The sequence below is a fragment of the Ambystoma mexicanum genome, chromosome 3q (genome assembly GCF_040938575.1).
Source record: "Ambystoma mexicanum isolate Mex_15411 chromosome 3q, UKY_AmexF1_1, whole genome shotgun sequence".
Classification (NCBI taxonomy): domain Eukaryota; kingdom Metazoa; phylum Chordata; class Amphibia; order Caudata; family Ambystomatidae; genus Ambystoma; species Ambystoma mexicanum.
In genome coordinates, this window is record NC_090926.1 from 98,338,087 (window position 1) to 98,356,608 (window position 18,522).

General features: G+C 45.3%; 1 protein-coding gene across 5 annotated transcripts in view; it reads left to right on the forward strand.

The window, feature by feature from the left end:
• The window catches only part of LOC138582170 (protein D7-like), a 1,409,716-nt gene that overhangs the window by 471,072 nt on the left and 920,122 nt on the right, over nt 1-18,522 (forward strand). For all 5 annotated transcript variants that reach the window (XM_069653210.1, XM_069653214.1, XM_069653212.1 and 2 more), the window contains one exon: nt 1,578-1,704. In XM_069653210.1, coding sequence (XP_069509311.1) covers nt 1,578-1,704 — 127 coding nt within the window. The remainder of the gene's footprint in view (nt 1-1,577; nt 1,705-18,522) is intronic.

Sequence of the window (18,522 nt, forward strand, 5' to 3'; positions counted from 1 at the left end):
TGGAGATGCAACTTTCCGGGGCCAAATTAGCAAAGGTTAAGGAGCACCCAGCTGCGGCTGTCAGCTGATTAAAAAGCTGCTGTGCTGCGAGGTACAGAGGGAACGTTGCGCATGCCCCCACGTGACTAGATGTTGCCGAGCCTGCTGGGAGTCGTAGTTCGCCTACGTTTTCAGCCAAACCGATGCTGAAAGACGCCAGGGCAGCCTCCAAGAACTAAGGGGGTTGCCCCGGTGTCTGCGCAGGAAAACCCGGGGTATGTCGCACACCCAGACTTTGGTCTCACTCCACATCCGTAGTGCCAGACAGTTCCACCCTCTGCCTAAGCCACACTCTCGCACATGCCTAACTAGCCCGTGAAAGCTCGGGTTTTCCCAGGCCAGTGCATGACCATGTATCAGAATTTCCTGATTTGGAAGAAGGCCAATCAATACGGCCAAAGAAAAAGCAAACTTGTGGTGTGGCCATTTTAGGGCACTAGCCACGTTTAGTAGCCATATGAAGTAAACTCAAATGTGCCAACTAGAAATAAAACGCATTGTAAAAATGTATCTGCTCCGCTACCACCTTGTCTTTAGGCACAGATAAAGGTAACCAGAAATCCCAAGTGTAAAAGACTAGGGTGATGCACTGTTTTGTAATAGGGATACCTTTGTAAGATGCTGTGTGCAATGTAAAACTGTTACCAAAAAGGTAGACAAAAGGCAAACAGTTTCCCAAAACTGATAGTCAGAAGGACTGATCAGTTTCCCCATAACACATTGAGCAAAAAGGACAGGACAGTGAAGCTGAAGGCTTCCCTTCCTGTAAAATTCAGGACCGGTTCAAAAGCAAAATGTTTGGGGTTTCATAGAACCATGGAGGGTAAAATAGTTTTTTTAAGTGTTGCATTCTTTCAAGCCTATTGTTGGGCACCCAGTCAGTGGGTGGCACTGCAAAACTAGCTTAACTGGGTTCTTACCTGGCTTTATCACCCAGATGCAAATTGAGCATTAAATCCAGACAGGTTACAAAACAAGCGATATCTGGCTCACGGTGTGAGGCTGGCAGAGCCATGGCCACACCTTTTAATGCACCCGGTCTCCATAGGAGCTCCACCTAGGACTCTGAAATGGCGTTCATGACACTAACTCGTAGTCCCAGCCCAACATATGGCAGGTGGTTACCAAGTAAGTCTGAAAGGCTGCCACCAATACATGCTCCCCACCCAACAGCCAACTCAAAGCCACTCACAGCGAAACTGCGCTTGTAGGGTATTGTATCCGAGTCATTCACTTGGCACTCCTGAGTAAAACTGGCATGTCATTAATTGAAAATGCACCGCTGTACATTGTTGCCACACTGAAGTGACACTCTAGGACTTTGTGTCACTTATACAGACTGTGTTTGACTTTGGTCCTTTTACCACTGCACAAATTCATGATGGCACTCAACTGGAAAAGCAGTTACACTTGCTGTTTTGAGGGACCTACTACTCATTCCTATCCCACCGGTTTTGCTTCACCGCCCTTTTTATTTTGTTGCATACTTGTGATTATTTTTTATTGTTTTGGATTTTAATTTCTTTTTCTTTGCTCAGAATAACATGAAGGCTGCAAAGGATTTGGCCACCTGCCCGTACAATGCTAGGCACCGGGTTCCGAAGCAGGAGCTGCAGATGCATATTTCGAACTGCTTGGACAAATGCTTGACCGAAAATTTCCAAGGTATGTGGAGCACAGTTGCACTTGAAACCCCTTTTTGTTATTCCTCCCAGCCCCACCCTGAGCATTTATCGTGGGTGTTTTTATTTTTTATATATATTGCCATATTCTGCTTAAAGTGGCAAAAGTGAAGCTGTGGTTCTTTTTTATGATTGTAGGCACTCACTTCTTGTCAAGGATTTGTAAAGCCATGTCTCTGTGAATGGCCCTGACACTAAACTCACTGCTTGCCAATATGCTCCGATTAGCAGATATTTTTGCCTCCACGTCCCGCTTCTCCTGTGGGTACCCGCTCTTCATATTTGGTGCTGTTAGGGAGAATTTTCAGTTTTAGTGCTCAATTCCTCCCACCTTAGAGACCCCCCAGCTCTTTTGCTGAACTTTGGAACTTAGTACTTTTAATTCTGTTTTCTGTTTCCTTTTGACTTTAGAATCTGACAAACTCCATAGGCATCATCTTTCACATTGTGACACACATCACCTTCAGTGCAGTGGCACAGGGAAGTCTCTTAGATTTCCCAAAGGTTTAAATACCTTCTCTTGCTGAAACTACTGTTTCTAAGAGAAGTGAAATTGACTTTACTTATATTTATAACTTTTAGACCCAGCACACATTATCTTACAATAGGGTGCTGGAGCGGTTACGAAGTATCCCCTTTGTGTTCTTTCTCATGAAACATTTTTGTTACCCTTTCTACAGTTAATGGCTGGTGGCAGTGGTTTATTTTTTACTACCATTGAGTTTCTACAACGGGCTGCACTTGCAGCTACAGTAAAGTACCCATGGGTGCCAATTTTGTCAAAATGGCCCCAGTCTTCTTTTTTCGTCATTTTTAGTTGGAAAGGTCCTTCTTGAGATTTACTGTGCGCCAAACCAGGTTTGGTCCCTTTGTTCATTTTGCCTTTGGCAGTATTCACTGGTGAAGCCAACCTCTGGTTCCAGCGTGTCTAACAGGGCAGGAAGCAAGGGAGGTACCCTAAACGCCCTGTGCTTAGTCTCCTTGGTTACAGGAATGCACCCAAGGGTGATTGGCTGGAGGGTTGCCCTTGGAAGACAGCCACCCTGCTGTGATTGACAGGCTGCAAATGGAAGGAAGAAACCTACATGAAAGGCGAGGCGTTTTGCTTGGTAGGCAGAGTGGACCACTGGACAAAGGAATCCAAAGAACTTGGAAGAGACACCTGTTGCAACTCCTGGACCGTTGGTTTGCCTGGTGAAGCCCTGCTGCAGTGCTGAAGCTCTGAATTCGCCTCAACTAGAGAAGACCTGCAAAGGATAACTTCTCCCCTTCGGTTGGTGGGACCAATCAAACCCAATACGGGCTCATCTGGAAATCCTCCCAGAGCTGGCTGTACTTCCACTGCTGCTGCAGGGACCGGGTGCCAAGGAGAGGAACACCAGAATCGAGTGAGTGTCTTTTAAGTTGGAACCATGCTCCAGGAAGGTTCCCCCGGACTCCCAGGAAGCATGACTGACCAAGCCTGAGCCACCTGAACAGAGTTCCTGACCCCAGATGCGAGGAAAGTCCATAGTGGTATCGGAGATCCGCGGTGCTGCTATTTGCGCTAGCCGGGAGGAGCTGAAACTGCAAAATGCCGCTCATCTCAAGTTTGCCCATTGCTGCCGCCGACCTTCAATTCGTAGTACAGGAGTCCACAGGCACCCTCCCTTTTTTCCCCACGACTGAGGCCCAGGAACAGGATCTGCAGATCTTCACAGGAACAGAAGCCAACTAGAACCAATTTCTTTTAACCAAAGGTACTGTAAAACTAAGGGGACTTGCCTCTTGTCGTGTAGCCTTGCTAGTTCTCGGTTGAGACTTGTCTTGTCTTGTTTGCTTTTGCAGAGTTGCTTGCAGCTTTGCCCATTACAAGCCTTCCAGCTTGTGGCCCTACAGTGACTTCTAAATCATTGCAAGACTTTTACTTCCCTACAAGAAGTGCTTCAGCTCACCTAGACTTTTGCTCAATTAACATTAGCTGGCCTGGATCCCTGAAAGACTCTGCTTACCTCTGACTTTGTGCTTTACCTTTCCTCCAGGAAAGGGTTAATTTGCTTTGCATTGGGGGGGGGGGGGGGGTTCAAAAGTACTTACCTGCTTCAGACTATTTGCTAAACTTTGTTTTATTCCCAAACCCTTTTCTTTGACACCAAGCTCAGTGTTGCTCTAAACGTACCAGTGATATATTCATGTCCACAGTGTCCTAGTTATTTAAGGCACCTCAGGGTGTAGGAAGAATGTGTGCCATCCCAAACGGCTACTTGCCGATTTAGAGAAACTAATTGTGTATTTCGAATGGATTGTCCTCCCACGTATTCCTCATCTTATGATATTCGTATCCTGCCAGCTTCGCTGCTTCGGAAAAAAGATTCTCTGCAGAGGGTGCTGTGCACAACGTTATGGCGTCAATGTCCCGCGGCGGGGCTCTGTACCGTGTCGACGTCACCATCAGTATAAATAGCTAGTGCACGCCTGTTGGCTTCAGTTCCGTTTGTCCGATGGCTTTGCTCTCGAACAGCATGTTTCGAATTTTTCTTCAAATGTCGTCTTCTACACCCAAGACGGAATTCAAAAAATGTATAGACTGCGGATCGAAGATGACGATTACAGATCCTCACCGTATTTGTCTTTGGTGCCTAGGTTCAGACCATCAAACAGGTGACTGTGGCTCCCGTCATTCGATGACGGAGAAGGCCCTTCATGAGAGGAAAGTAAACTGGCGGTGGGGCGGGAAGCTTCCAAGGCCTCCGAAGGCCTCGTCAAAAAGCCATAGGAAATCGAGCGATTCAAAAGAATCTGATCGTTGTAAACACTCTAAGAGGTCTCGATCACGCAGTTGATCGAGACACTCTTTCCCTTCAAAAAAGGTTGAGAGGAGACATAGATCTCACTCTTATTCCTCAGATAAGTCTACCGAATTGGTACGATGCCTTACTAAGTCAGATACCCCAAGAAAATGGGATGAATTTAGAAGGAAGATGAAAGTCTTTGAGAATGCGGCCTCGACCCCCTCAAAGAGGCCTCAAAAGAGCCAGACCCGGTCACTCCGTCAGACGACACAGGGAAGTCGGGAACTACTATGGAAAAATCCAGTAGTAAGGGTGAAACTCGAAAGACTTGAGTCAATGTCCAATCGACGAAGATTCCTCGAATCAAGCGTTTCTCCAGCATGTCTAAAAAAACATGTTGTTGAAACCCTCAACGACTTTGTTGACGGATTCGACATCGAAGCCAAAAGCGTTTTCGACACCTTCATCGACAGTGTCTTCGACTCCTTCGACCCAAACTCAGGTACAGGAAAGGAGATTTACTCCTTTACCCAAGTCCGACTTCCAAGTCGGACTTCTTTAAGTCTGTCTTCTATATTTTAAGAAAGTGTCTCTGAAGAAGTTTCTCCTTCTTGGAGTACAATATGGTACTGGAGGTCCCAGAAGAATTAATCGATCCAGAATCGAAAATGAGACCTGTGTGATACCAGTCACTCTGCTAGTGCCATTGATGCAGATTCAGGGTACAGGAGTCTAATGAATAGAGTGGTTGAATACATGGGCTGCGGTAGAGCCTCACCCACTTTTGATCAGGATGATATGACTGATATACTTGATCAGGTCCTCCAGATGGATCCAGTTCTCCCCTTCCATAGGGCACTTCAAAGAACGGTAGAAAAAAAACTGGGAAGTTCCTGATACAATTGCTGCAGTCAACAGTAATTTTCCAAAGAAGTATAGAACTTCTAGTTCTGATCCTGATTAAGCAGGTATCCCACTCCAGAAAGTCTGGTTATTCAGCCTGCAACATCCTCAAGACAAACAGCATATCATCTATCCCCCCGGATAGAGAGGATAAGAAGGTGGATGCTTGGGCCCGTAAGGTCTTTACCTCGGGTAGCATGGCTCTCAAGTCAACTAATGTCACCTGTACCCTGGCCGGGTTCACCCATACCCTGTGGGACTGCATTTCGGCCGAACATATTCCGGAAGGCGAGGAAAGGGAAGGCTTCCTGAATATTGTCAAAGACGGAAAGGAGGCAATGGGGGAATTAATCCAGTCTCAACTGGATACTGCTGATAGTATCGGCAGATCCATGGCTGCAAGCACAGTGCTACGCTGATTTGCGTGATTGAAGTCAGGGTTTGCACCAGTTGTGCAGGCCAGCCTACTCAACATGCCTTTTGATGGCTTGAGGCTGTTTGGTAGTAAAGCTGATGAAAGCTTAGAAAAACTACAGACCTCAAAGACTACAGACTACTCCTCTTTTGGTAGAGGAAGAGTACAGGCTATTCAAAGAGGCAAGAGAAATGTTGCTCATGGTGGACGAGGAAAAAATGCAAAACCAGCATCGGGAACAGCATCTTTGCCCTCAGCCGCTCCTGCAGCCGCCTCCAAATCACTCAGCCTTATCACACAAAACCCTGGTGGGAGGCATAATCTCTCAGCATCTGAAAGAATGGCAGGGCATTACTTCAGATGCTTGGGCACTGGAGACAGTAGCTGAAGGTTACTGCTTTCCCTTCCTAAAAAGGCCTCAGGATCATCCACCAGGAACCAACTCTGTCAAAATTCCAGAGCCGCTCCTGTTGCAGGAAATTTTAACCGTGCTAGAGAAAGGTGCAATTGAACAGGTACCTGTAGCGGAGAGGAACAAGGGTTGGCACTCCCCTTACTTTCTCATTCCAAAGAAGGACAGAGGATTGAGACCCATATTTGGACTTAAGAAACTTGAACAAGTTCCTCTGGAAGGACAAGTTCAAAATGGTAACCCTTTCACAGATCCTTCAGGCTCCAACTCCAAGACTGGTTGTTATCATTGGACCTTCAGGATGCTACTTTCATGTGCCAACCCATCACAAGCACAGAAAGTACCTGAGGTTCGCGGTTGGCGGTTCTCACTTTCAGTTTCGAGTTCTGCCATTCGGGCTGACCTCCACCCAAGGGTTTTCACCAAACTGATGGCGGTGGTAGCAGTGAGTCTCAGGAGAGGGGGATTCACGTCTACCCCTAACTGGACGATTGGTTGATCAGAGCACGTTCTCCCGAACAAGCTCAGGAACGTCTGTCGATCACCTGTCGCTTCCTTCACAAACTGGGCTTCTCCCTCAATGTCAAGAAGTCTCACATGATACCAGCCCAAAAGCTCCAGTATATTGGAGCAGTTTTGGATACTTCCTTGGGCAAAGCCTCGCCTCCTAAGGTAAGGCGAGAGCTCTCCACATTCTGCAGATGGTAACAAAGTTCCAGAATGCCCAGCATCTGCCGGCCTTCCATTATCTGAGGCCTTCCTGCCCTCTGTACAGGGAAAGAATGTCCGGATAATGACGGACAACACGGTGGCCATGTACTACTTCAACAAGAGGGGAGGCGTAGGATCACTACCATAGTGCAGAGAGGCAATTCAGCTCTGGTTCTGCCCAATACGAGAGGAAATCTCTCTATCGGCAGTTCATCTAGCCGGAGAGCCGAACACTGCAGCAGATGCTCTGAGCAGGCAGAGCAGTCTCCCACAAGTGGGAGCTAGCTCAGGAAGTCCTTCTGGAGATCTTTGCCCTTTGGGGAACCCCTCAAGTGGATCCGTTAGCAACCACGGTCAACCGGAAGTGCGAACATTACTGCTAAAGTGTATTTCCTCTGAGAGGAGCTCTAGGACACTTGTTCATGGTGGACTGGAGGTTTCCACTTCTGTACACATTTCCTCCAGTCCCTGTAAATCCTCAAGTTATCAGGAGGTTGAGAAAGTTCAGGAAAACCATGATCCTAATTACGCCAGATTGGGCCAGGAGGATGTGGTACCCAGACCTTTTTGACATGTCCATTTGCCCTCCAATACGTCTTCCGCAAAGGGAGGATCTCCTCTCGCAAGAGGAAGGTCGGGCTCTCTATCCAGAGGTCAAAACACTCAACCTTCACACATGGTTTCTGAGAGGTTGAGATACAAGGACTGGGATCTTCTGGATGACGTAATGGAGATTTTGCATTCGGCCAGAAGGCCAGCAACAAAATCTTTGTACCAGTGTCGTTGGAACAAGTTCAGTAACTGGTGCAAAGATAAGGATGTGGACCCTTTTCATTGTGGCACCTCAATGGTGCGCTTTCCTATTGCATCTAGCCAATCTGGGGCTCCAGATCGGAACAATTAAAGGATAGCTAGCTGCGCTGTCCATTTTCAAGCGCTCCTCGGAAGAGGTTTCGTTCTTCAAAATAACATTAAATTCCTTAAAGGGCTTACTAATGTGTACCCTCCAGTCCCCTTTCATGTCCGAACTTGGGATTTAAATCTAGTACTTAAGTTTCTAACTTGTATACCTTTTGAGCCTCTGCACTCCTGTCCCTTGAGGCTTCTTACATTAAAGACTGTCCTTCTTGTGGCTTATTACCAACATTCTATCCTCCTCATTTGGGCAAAGAGCAGAGACTGCATAGACTGGACCCCAAAAGGGCTCATTTTTTTACATTTCAAGAATGTCAAAATTACGTCAAGATGACCAACTTTTTGTAGGTTATAGAGGTAATAAATTGGGATTAGCGGTGACAAAACAAACTATATCCCGCTGGATCATTATGGCTAGAATTGAGTGCTACAGATTGGTGGGAAAGGACCCACCGGATGGGCTTCGAGCCCATTCCACTAGGGGATGGCTACTTCTGCGGCTCTGAAGACTGGAGTCCCTGCAGCAGATATTTGTTCAGCTGCAACATGGGCATCAATGCATACCTTCATCAAGCTTTATTGCTTAGATGCCTCTTCTTCAATGAAGGTTTATTTGCCAAAGCGGTACTCCATTCTGTCCATGAGAAGAATAACTAGTAATCCCACCTCCAAAATTACCACTGCTATGGGAGTCTATCATAAGATGAGGAATACGTGGGAGAACACAATCCATTCGAAGAACAAGTTACTTACCAACTTTAACGTTCTTTCAACTGGATGTTCCTCCCACTTATGCCTCATTGCCCCTCCCATCCTACCCCACAGTACAGTTTACGTTACTTAGTTTCCTCTCACAAAGAGTATCAGTCATGAGGCACACCTGGGTGTTCCTCAAATATTTCCTCGAAAAAAAAGAACTGTAGCCAACGGGAGTGACATTAGCCATTTATACTGATGGTGATGTCGACACGGTACTGAGCCCGTCGAGGGACATCGAAGCCACAACCTCGTGCACAGCGCCCTCTGCTGAGAATTTTTTTTTTCCAAAGCAGCAAAGCTGGCAGGATACGAATATCATAAAAAAAGGCTATTTTTTAGTTCCTTGTTCTCATAACAGCCACTGCAACGTACCAGTTAGTGTGGGAGGTTCGTCTTTTTTTTTGTTCTCTTCTTTCGGCTGCAGATGAGGTGAAATTTTGATAACTTATTGTAAATAAGTAAAAGTTCAAATAAAAATAAATAAAATTACAATTGATCACACAGAGGTTGCCTCATATTCAACACTATCCATTAAATCCAGAAGAGGAAGGAATAGGCATGTTTATTAGTGTCTCTTAAAGTGTGGTATGGTCATCCCCACATCTAGCCTTTTTAATACGCTCACCTTTACCTGTCAAGAAGACAGGAAGGAACACTTAGATTTGTTCAAGACATGAGAGCAGTACATTGTTATTCCATCGTTTGTCTTGTATACCACCATCAGAAGATTTTACAGTGGTAGATCTGCATGTTCTTCCTTGCATTCCCATACATAGACAGCCGGTTTTTCTTTGCAGTTTCCCATAGAGGAATTCAGTAAACATGGGCTAGGCTACCCCTGGGATACAACAAACCCCCCCCCTACTGTTGTCCGATCCGCTTACTCTTTCCAGGGAAGTCATGCAAGTGCAATACGTTGATTGGTTGTTGGCATCCCCTGCATGAGACCTGTACATGACAGCAATCTGGGAAAGAGGCTGTGTTTTACACACATCTCATGTGAACCTGTTCCTATTATGTAGCTCAATTTCATAGCAGGCAGCTATTTAGATTTTTTTTTTTTATTGATTATCCAGCTGATGTTTGTAAATTATAGATGGGCATTGTTCATTTATGCTTAAAACACATTTAAAGATTTTATCTGCAACGTTCTTATCTTATTGTATTGGTGTCTATCTGTTTGCTTCACGCACTGTTGTGAGCCCAGGACTCCATCAGCACTTTCAGTGCACACAGTTGTAACGCCAGTCTTAGGCGCCACAGACCTTAACTGGCCTTAGTCAGCACAAATCGCTGACTTTAGGCCTGTTTGCGACTGTCGGCGGGAGACACTGCTGTTGGGTAAGAATTAGTGCAGTCCAACTGGTGTGGGATTACACAAGATTACTCTTGGCATTAGGTAACCCACCTTTTAATATAGGCCTGTACTACACAAGTCGGTAGTGTGAGTGGGCAGCCAGACTCCTCTAAAGAGGGGTAATGCGAGCTGTAGAGCTGTGCAATGAAACTAGTAAATGCAAGTATCCAATTAAACACTTGCACACTTTAAAGTTTTATATAATTTATTTATACACCGATATTTAAAGCATTCTTTAAAAAGCAGTAATTAGCTGTAATATTAATCCCAAATTAGGATTCAATTCAACAAGTGAACAATAAAGCAGGTGAGTAATTAATCTTGACAGCATTCATTAATGCCTCATTCAACTCCAACAGCGTCCCTGCATGCCGTAGAGAGGCGTGGGTCTGACCACTACTAAAAAAAAAAAAAAAAAAAAAAAAACCTTTCCTGCGACACCCAACAATTACAGGCCCATCACCATGGTGCCATTTCTTGTAAAGAAAATCTTGGACAAAGTTGCCTATACTCAAATCCAGCTGTTTCTGGAAGTAAACAGCATCCTCGGCAAGATGCAATCTGGTTTCCGCCCGAGCCATGGACAGTCTTTGCCTTACTTGATCTCAAGATTCAACTCTGTGACCTGATGGACAAAGATAAGCCGGCACTTCTAAATTTGTCGGCTGCATTTGATCTCGTTGACCATGATGCCCTATGTAAACCACTCATAAATGCTGGCCACTTCTCACCTGAAGCCACATCGTGGACCTCCTCCTTCCTGAAAGGGAGACTTATGAGTCTTCTCGGATCATGCATGCGCAGCACCCACCACACACTGTTATGTCCCTCAAGGATCGTGCACCGCACCCACACTCTACAATGTTTACCCTACCTCTTTTAAGTGACTTGGATGATTGCGGCATAGCGTACACAAACTATGCTGATGACACTAAAGTCCTACTCCCTCTCATGGGCTCCTATTGTCAGGGTCCGGCTTGACGGAACTCCACAGGAGCTGATGCTGGGCCCACAGACCCTCACCAGGAGTTCACCTCTCAACCCTTAAGTATAAGCTGAGCTGAGTACCCCAAGAAAGGGAAAGCGGAATTTGGAGAAAATAACTGACACTGCAGCCCTGCAACCGTCTGGTAGGCTCTGGTATCTGTAGTAAACAAATACACTTGGTTACTTATATATTAATATAAACTTCTTTTCTAAAATTATTTTAAAATAAACTTCATTACCTCTTAAACCTCTGTATAAGACGGAGAGGTTAATTATCTGTATGGAATATCTTGTAAACAATTATAATGCTTAGTGCATATAGTCTCAAGCCATTCAAGTCTCTTTAGAATACTAAAGTAATGACCCTTGCAAACACCTTACAGATTTAGATGTTCTTCTTTGCTTTTAAAGTTTTTAACTCTAATGTTTGAGTTTTAAATGCTTTTGTGAAATGCAGTCTGTCTTTGAAGAATTTAATTCCTTTTGCATAAAATTACATTAAATAGAAACTCATAAACTTTCTTGAATGCTGCTCTCCTTCTGCGTGTGAACCCTTTCTTTTTACACATATGAACGCATAGTTTCTTTCTCGACACGCGTTTGCGATAAACACGCGAAATCGCAAGACGTGAAAAATTGTCTTGCATATAAAATTCACACGCGCATATTAACAAATACACGCACGCATGAAAACAAGAGTACGCGCGCTAAACAACTCGCGCAAGTAAATGAACTCGCGCTCCATCGCTACCGAACACACGCGGTTATACGCAACGTCACTCACTTAAAAATTGTACACGCGTTCAAAATAACTCACGCTTAGTTAAAAATGGACTTGCGCTCTATCGCAACCCAACACGCGCTTTCTTACGCAAAGTCTCACGTTAAAAATGTGCACACGCTCAAACACTTGTGCTATTCATTTGCACACGCGCTCTATCGCTCAGAATACCCGCGCGCTCCCATAACGTTACTGACGTCACGTGGACTCGCGCACACGTTTAAACAGTCTTGAAACACTTTTCATGCAGTAAACAACTTTAAAACGTTAGTGCCTGACTCTGCAATTCCGGGCGCATCGCGGCGCCACAACGAGGCCACACTTTCATTTTTCTTCGTTCCGGCATCCGCCGGCAGGCGGAAACGCCGGCCACAACAAAGGCCATACTAAGGCCTGTTGTGTGCCTGTTTGGAGCCTCAGGGGCCAGGAACTCTGCCCGTTCTGCTCCAGGTAAGCCAGCGCTGCCACATGCATAACACCATCTGCTGACTAGAAGTGCTTAATTTACAGCGCATTTCTTACGTTCCTGTCCAATTAACGTTGCCATTCCGCACGGCTGCACACGTGTGTGCTGTCCATGCCTATAACGTGCCACCCGGATACCCCGCATTTCACCTCCCGACTCACCGTCGCGGGACGCCTTGGCCACTTACCCGCAGCTACAACTACCATGGATCACATCCTTTACACCTACGGCTGAACGCAGTGCATCCCTCACTCGCCCCTCTCCTTTAGACCTTTCTTTACATCCCCCTATTTTACAAGTATATCCTGTAATGCCTGTCCAATGCCATTTTGTATCTAGATGCCTGTATACTGTGCCTAGTGACCTGTGTTGCACTGCTATCTGCCTAATTGTGCCATTTTGAATCTAGCTGTCCCTGTACTGTGCCTACTGACCTGACTTGCACTGCTGTGCCATTTTGAATCTAGATGTCCCTGTACTGTGCCTACTGACCTGATTTGCACTGCCGTTAGCTGCCTAATTGTGCCATTTTGAATCTAGATGTCCCTGTACTGTGCCTACTGACCTGATTTGCACTGCCGTTAGCTGCCTAATTGTACCATTATGAATCTAGATGTCCCTGTACTGTGCCTACTGACCTGATTTGCACTGCCGTTAGCTGCCTAATTGTACCATTTTGAATCTAGATGTCCCTGTACTGTGCCTACTGACCTGATTTGCACTGCTGTTAGTTGCCTAATTGTGCCATTATGAATCTAGATGTCCCTGTACTGTGCCTACTGACCTGATTTGCACTGCGGTTAGCTGCCTAATTGTACCATTTTGAATCTAGATGTCCCTGTACTGTGCCTACTGACCTGATTTGCACTGCCGTTAGCTGCCTAATTGTGCCATTTTGAATCTAGATGTCCCTGTACTGTGCCTACTGACCTGAGTTACACTGCTGCTGGCTGCCTAGTCGCGCCACCTCTACTCCTTTACACCCTTTCTCCTGAACCCATATAATTATATCCTCAGTCCCCTGAGTAATACAAGCTGCGACATGCAGCTAAGAACCTGTGCCAGCATTGACCTTATATTCATAGTCTTCCTAGGACTATCAGCCTGCACTGCTGCCAGCTACCGCGCAAGTCACACTAAGACCTTACTTATTCGCCCATCAACCATGCTCTACCATCCCGAGCCCCTATCAAACCCTTACCTCAATGACCCAGCCCTCTGGCTCAAGCACTTTGCTACCAAACCCACTCCAAACATCCCATGTACTTTACAACAAAGGAATAGCAGACTTAGAACTAGACTGCCCAGACCACCTTGTATTTTGCGCAATCGCTCTGCCCTTCCACTGCCCAACTCTACCATAACGCCTAGTCCTCCACCATCCACCCTACCCATCGCAGCACTCAAGGGAGCCGTTATCAATGCTAGATCCCTCACGGCGCACGCCCTTGACATCGCTGACCTCATCACGGTCCAGAACCTTGACTTCCTAGCTATTACCGAAACCTGGTTACATGATGCCTCTGGCCCACTACTCGCTCTATCCCTTCCCAGGGGTTATACCAGCATCAGAAACGACCGCCATTCCAACTTGTCGAAAGGAGGAGGAGTCGCCTTTATTCATAGCAACAAAATCATTATGAGAGCTGCTCCCCACATACAACTTAGTTCTGCAGAATCTCTCTCAGTGAAACTTACGCTCTCTCCTACCAATACAGCTACACTCCACCTTATATACAGACCTCCAGGCCCATTGGGTTCATTCACAGATGATGTTGCATCCACATTGTCGACTAACACCAAGCCCAACTCTCAGATACTGCTACTAGGAGACCTCAACCTAGGTCTCTCAGATCCCAAGGACCACATGGCCACTGAAGTAGACACCACCCTCTCCAACCTAGGTTTCCAGCAGCGTATTCGTGATCCTACACACATCAAAGGAAGAACGCTCGACTGGCTAGCCGACCTTAACTGTAACACCAATGTCACTTCTAATGATGCATGCGCGTGGTCTGACCATGTTATTACCTTCCTCCTGCCAGCCACCAACCCCCAGCCCATACCTACCATAGCCCCCGCTATACCTACCAGAAACAAAAAAGATATCACCAGGGAGAAACTGCTTCCTCTTATCCTCCCTTGCTTGAACACTCTTGCTGCACAGCAGAAGGACAAGGACCCCACTGCCCTAGTAGACACTTATAACAGCCTAATGACCAATGCCATTGAGAGCGTAGCTCCACTAAAAATCCGTAAAGCCAAACAGTCCCACCTGAACACCTGGTTCACCCCGCAGCTCAACGCGCTACGCAAAGAAAAGCGCAAGGCTGAAGCCCTTTGGAAAAGCCACCCCAATGCTGCCAATAAAGCCTCCCTTCTAATCACCTCTCAACTACAAGGAGGCCATATTACAAGCCAAAAAGGAGACATACAACTCACGAATATCCCAGGCAGAATTGAACACTAGAGAATTATTCAAAATCCTCAGTTAGAATCTCCCTCACCTGCCCCGGACACGTGCACCAAGGACAGCACCTGGTGCAACAATATACAAAATGCCCTTCTCAACAAAATATCCACCTTGCAATCCAAAATCAACGCCAAACAAAATACCCTTCACACCCTTACATATAGCAATACCAGGCCACCTAAATTAACAACCCCTGACTCCCCTGTGCCTTTCAGCTTTACACCACTCACCGTTCTGGAGGTTGAAAAAATCATCTGCAACTTAAAACCCTCAAACTGCCAAGGGGACACCTGTCCAGCCCCGATCATTAAGGAGTTAGCTCACGACCTCGCTCCTTTTATCACCTCTTTCATCAACGCCTCCTTTCACTCGGGAATGGTCCCCAATAACCTAAAGGATGCTTGGGTTATCCCTCTCCTAAAAAAAACCCACCTTAGACCCGGAGGTTCCAACCAATTATAGGCCTATCACAACGGTCCCATTTCTGCTAAAGATCTTAGATAGAGCAGCCTATCTTCAGATACAGAACTATCTGGAATCAAACCACCTACTAGGCACGAGACAATCCGGCTTTAGACCGAAGCACGGTACGGAGACAGCCCTCCTCGATCTCAAGATCCAAATTGATGATCTCAAAAACAAAGGTAAACTAGCCCTGTTACTACTATTAGACTTATCTGCTGCCTTTTGATCTGGTTAATCACCAAATCCTCTGTCACCACCTGAAAACTGCAGCTCACTTCTCCGACATGGCCACAAACTGGATTCAATCCTTCCTGGATAACAGACAGATGAGGGTATTTTCACCCACCTCCGCGGCTGACCCTGCACCAGTCCCTTGCGGAGTCCCCCAAGGATCGTGTGTATCCCCGACCCTTTACAATGTATTTACTAAACCCTTATTTGATGTGCTCGACTATCTGGGTGTCACCTACACAAATAATGCGGATGACACCCAGATACTCATCCCCATCACGGGCGATTACACATTAGACTCAAAAGCCTTGAACGACGTTTACCATGTCATTCAAACATGGTTGGCCCAACATGAGCTCTGTCTCAATGACGACAAGACAGAGCTCCTCATCCTAGGTACTCAGCAAAGACTAAACAAGCTGAACCCTATGTTCAGCTCCTTTAACATCGATGGAAATATAATAGTCTCCAAAGACACAAACGCTTTGAATTTACCTCGACTCCACCCTCTCCCTTCACAGACAAACTAATGCAGTTGCGGCCGCCGCCACCTATACCTGCAAGCTGATCACAGCATGTCGCCCTTTCCTCTCCTCGCACAACTGTACTACCCTTGCTAGGACCCTGGTCATGTCCAAACTAGACTATTGCAATGCATTGTACCAGGGCACTAATCAGGGTAACCTAGACGAGCTCCAAATCATACAAAATAACGCCATCAGGGCAGCCCTCAATATCCCCAGATCCGCACACATTTTGGATACCAGGAAGAACCTTCATTGGTGGTCAGTCACCCAAAGGATCTCACTAAAATCGCTTGCCCTTACCTATAAATGCATGAACAACCTGGCCCCCACTTATCTCTCCTCACGATTCACGTTGTACACTTCAGTTCGCTCACTTAGATCTACCCTCAACCAGAGCCTACGGATACTTAGATACAAGCTCCAAACAGCTAGTGGTTCTAGCTTCCCAGTCCTGGCAGCCAAACTGTGGAATGCTGTCCCCTTGACTATCAGAAACCTCCCCTCCCTCAACCTTTTCAAACATAGAGCCAAACGTTGGCTCGCCTCTTCCAATGCCTAAGCTACATTCTGAAAACGTGTTGCAATAACCTATGTATGGCTGTACTACTTGACAAACCATGTATCGTTGTACTACCTACCTATGTCTATTTCTATGCCATATTTATTGTTTGATATATTATCACTGTATGCAACTTATGTAACCATTGCCTTAAGAAATGCGCCCGGTAGCCTCCGGGCCTGGTCTGCGCTATACAAATAAAATAAATACAAATAAATACAAATACAAATAAAACTTGAGCGCACAGTCTTTACACGTGTTTTCTGATAGTAATATAACTGTAAAACGTCTTTTCACTCAAACTTTAAAACTCGTACACTCTAAGTTTTTCTTATGAAAGATGAAAGTTCACTGTGAAAGTCTTTTTAGCTTTTAAAAAGAACGATCCCACCTGATGTCTTCTAGTTCACTCTGGCTCAGCAAACTATTTTCTTCTTTGGTAAATCTTTTGAACTCTGAAAGGCCTTACTTAAAGAGCTTAACTAATACACAACCAGCCACTGAATTACTATGGATGAAAGGCAGTTTAGAATCTTGCTCCCCTCCCAAGAATCCAACCCATTATCCTATCCACCAATCAGACAAACCAAACATACTATTGTTCCTTAACCCAATCAGATTAAGTTTCTTTCTCTCCATCTTGACTTGGGCAACCACAATGTTAATTCTATGTACAAATACTTCCTGAAACTACTCCAGCCAAACTCTTCCTGATTCCTACTCCAGCCAGCCCTGGCAGTACCCCCTCTGCCTGGGCCTGGCTTAGCAGGGAACGTTCTATGAAACTGTCTTATTAATTGAGGGGCATGTACATCAATCTGATCCTCCCAAGATCGATCTTCAGGCCCAAATCCACTCCAATCAATAAGATACTGCAAAGTACCTCTAACAAACCTGGAATCTAAAATGTTCTTAACTTCAAACTCTTCTTCATTCTCCTCTGTAAAAACTGTTGGTGGTGGTTTTCCCAATCTAGTCCCTAACACACAAGGTTTAACTAAACTGACACGAAATGTAGGAAGACTTTTGATACTGGGGGGTAATTTCAGACTGATTGCCATTGGATTTATTATCTTTTCAATTTCAAATGGACCAATAAATTTCAGGCTAAATTTAGTTCTTTCCTTTAAGCGTAGATTTTTTGTGGACAACCAAACTTTTTGACCCACCTGATAATGTGGTGCATTTTGACGTTTTCTATCAGCAAAAGCCTTAAACCTTAATTTACTTTTCTCCAAAGTTTTCTTTACTTTTTCTAAACCATCCCTAATACTAGTCAAACGATGTTCAACCTCTGGATTGGAATATTCGGATGGTTTTCCTCCTCCTGATTTCACTCGAGCACAGACTTCACAAGTTTTCACATAGTCGTCAATATCTTTTTTCATCTCTTTCCACCAGAACTTTCTTTCCACCAATTCAATTGTTTTACGAATACCAGGATGACCCACCAATTCTGATTCATGACATTCTTGCATAATTTCCTTTTGCAGTTCTTTACTTGGAAGGTAAATTTTAGAATGGACACATAGAAATCCATCAATTAAATGTCTTCCAGAATCTTCCGCAAGCCAAGATTGAATCGCCTTTTCCGGTAATTCCCTTTGAATCTTTTCAAGAAGCCTATTCTCTTCTTTCGTAGTACTTAGAATAAATCTTTCTTCTGCAATCACTGGCTCAGGTAATGACTGATTTTCTACCTCATCTGAAGAACTTTGTCGAGATAAAGCGTCCGCTTTACCGTTTAGCCGCCCTGGTTTGAATGTTATCACAAAATCATATTCTGAAAAGAAAAGTGACCATCTAAGTTGTCTTGGTGATGATGTTCGAGCAGATTTCAAAAACAGAAGATTCCTATGATCAGTTAAAACTGTTATTGTGAATCTTGCTCCTAACAGATAATGTCTCCATTCTTGAAATGCCTTCTTGATTGCAAGGAGTTCTCTATCAGTAATCGTGTAATTTATCTCGGCAGGAAGCAACTTCTTGGATAGATAGGCCACAGGATGCAGTTCCCCAGTTTCAGGATGCCTTTGAGAAAGTACTGCTCCAATTGCAGTATTGGAAGC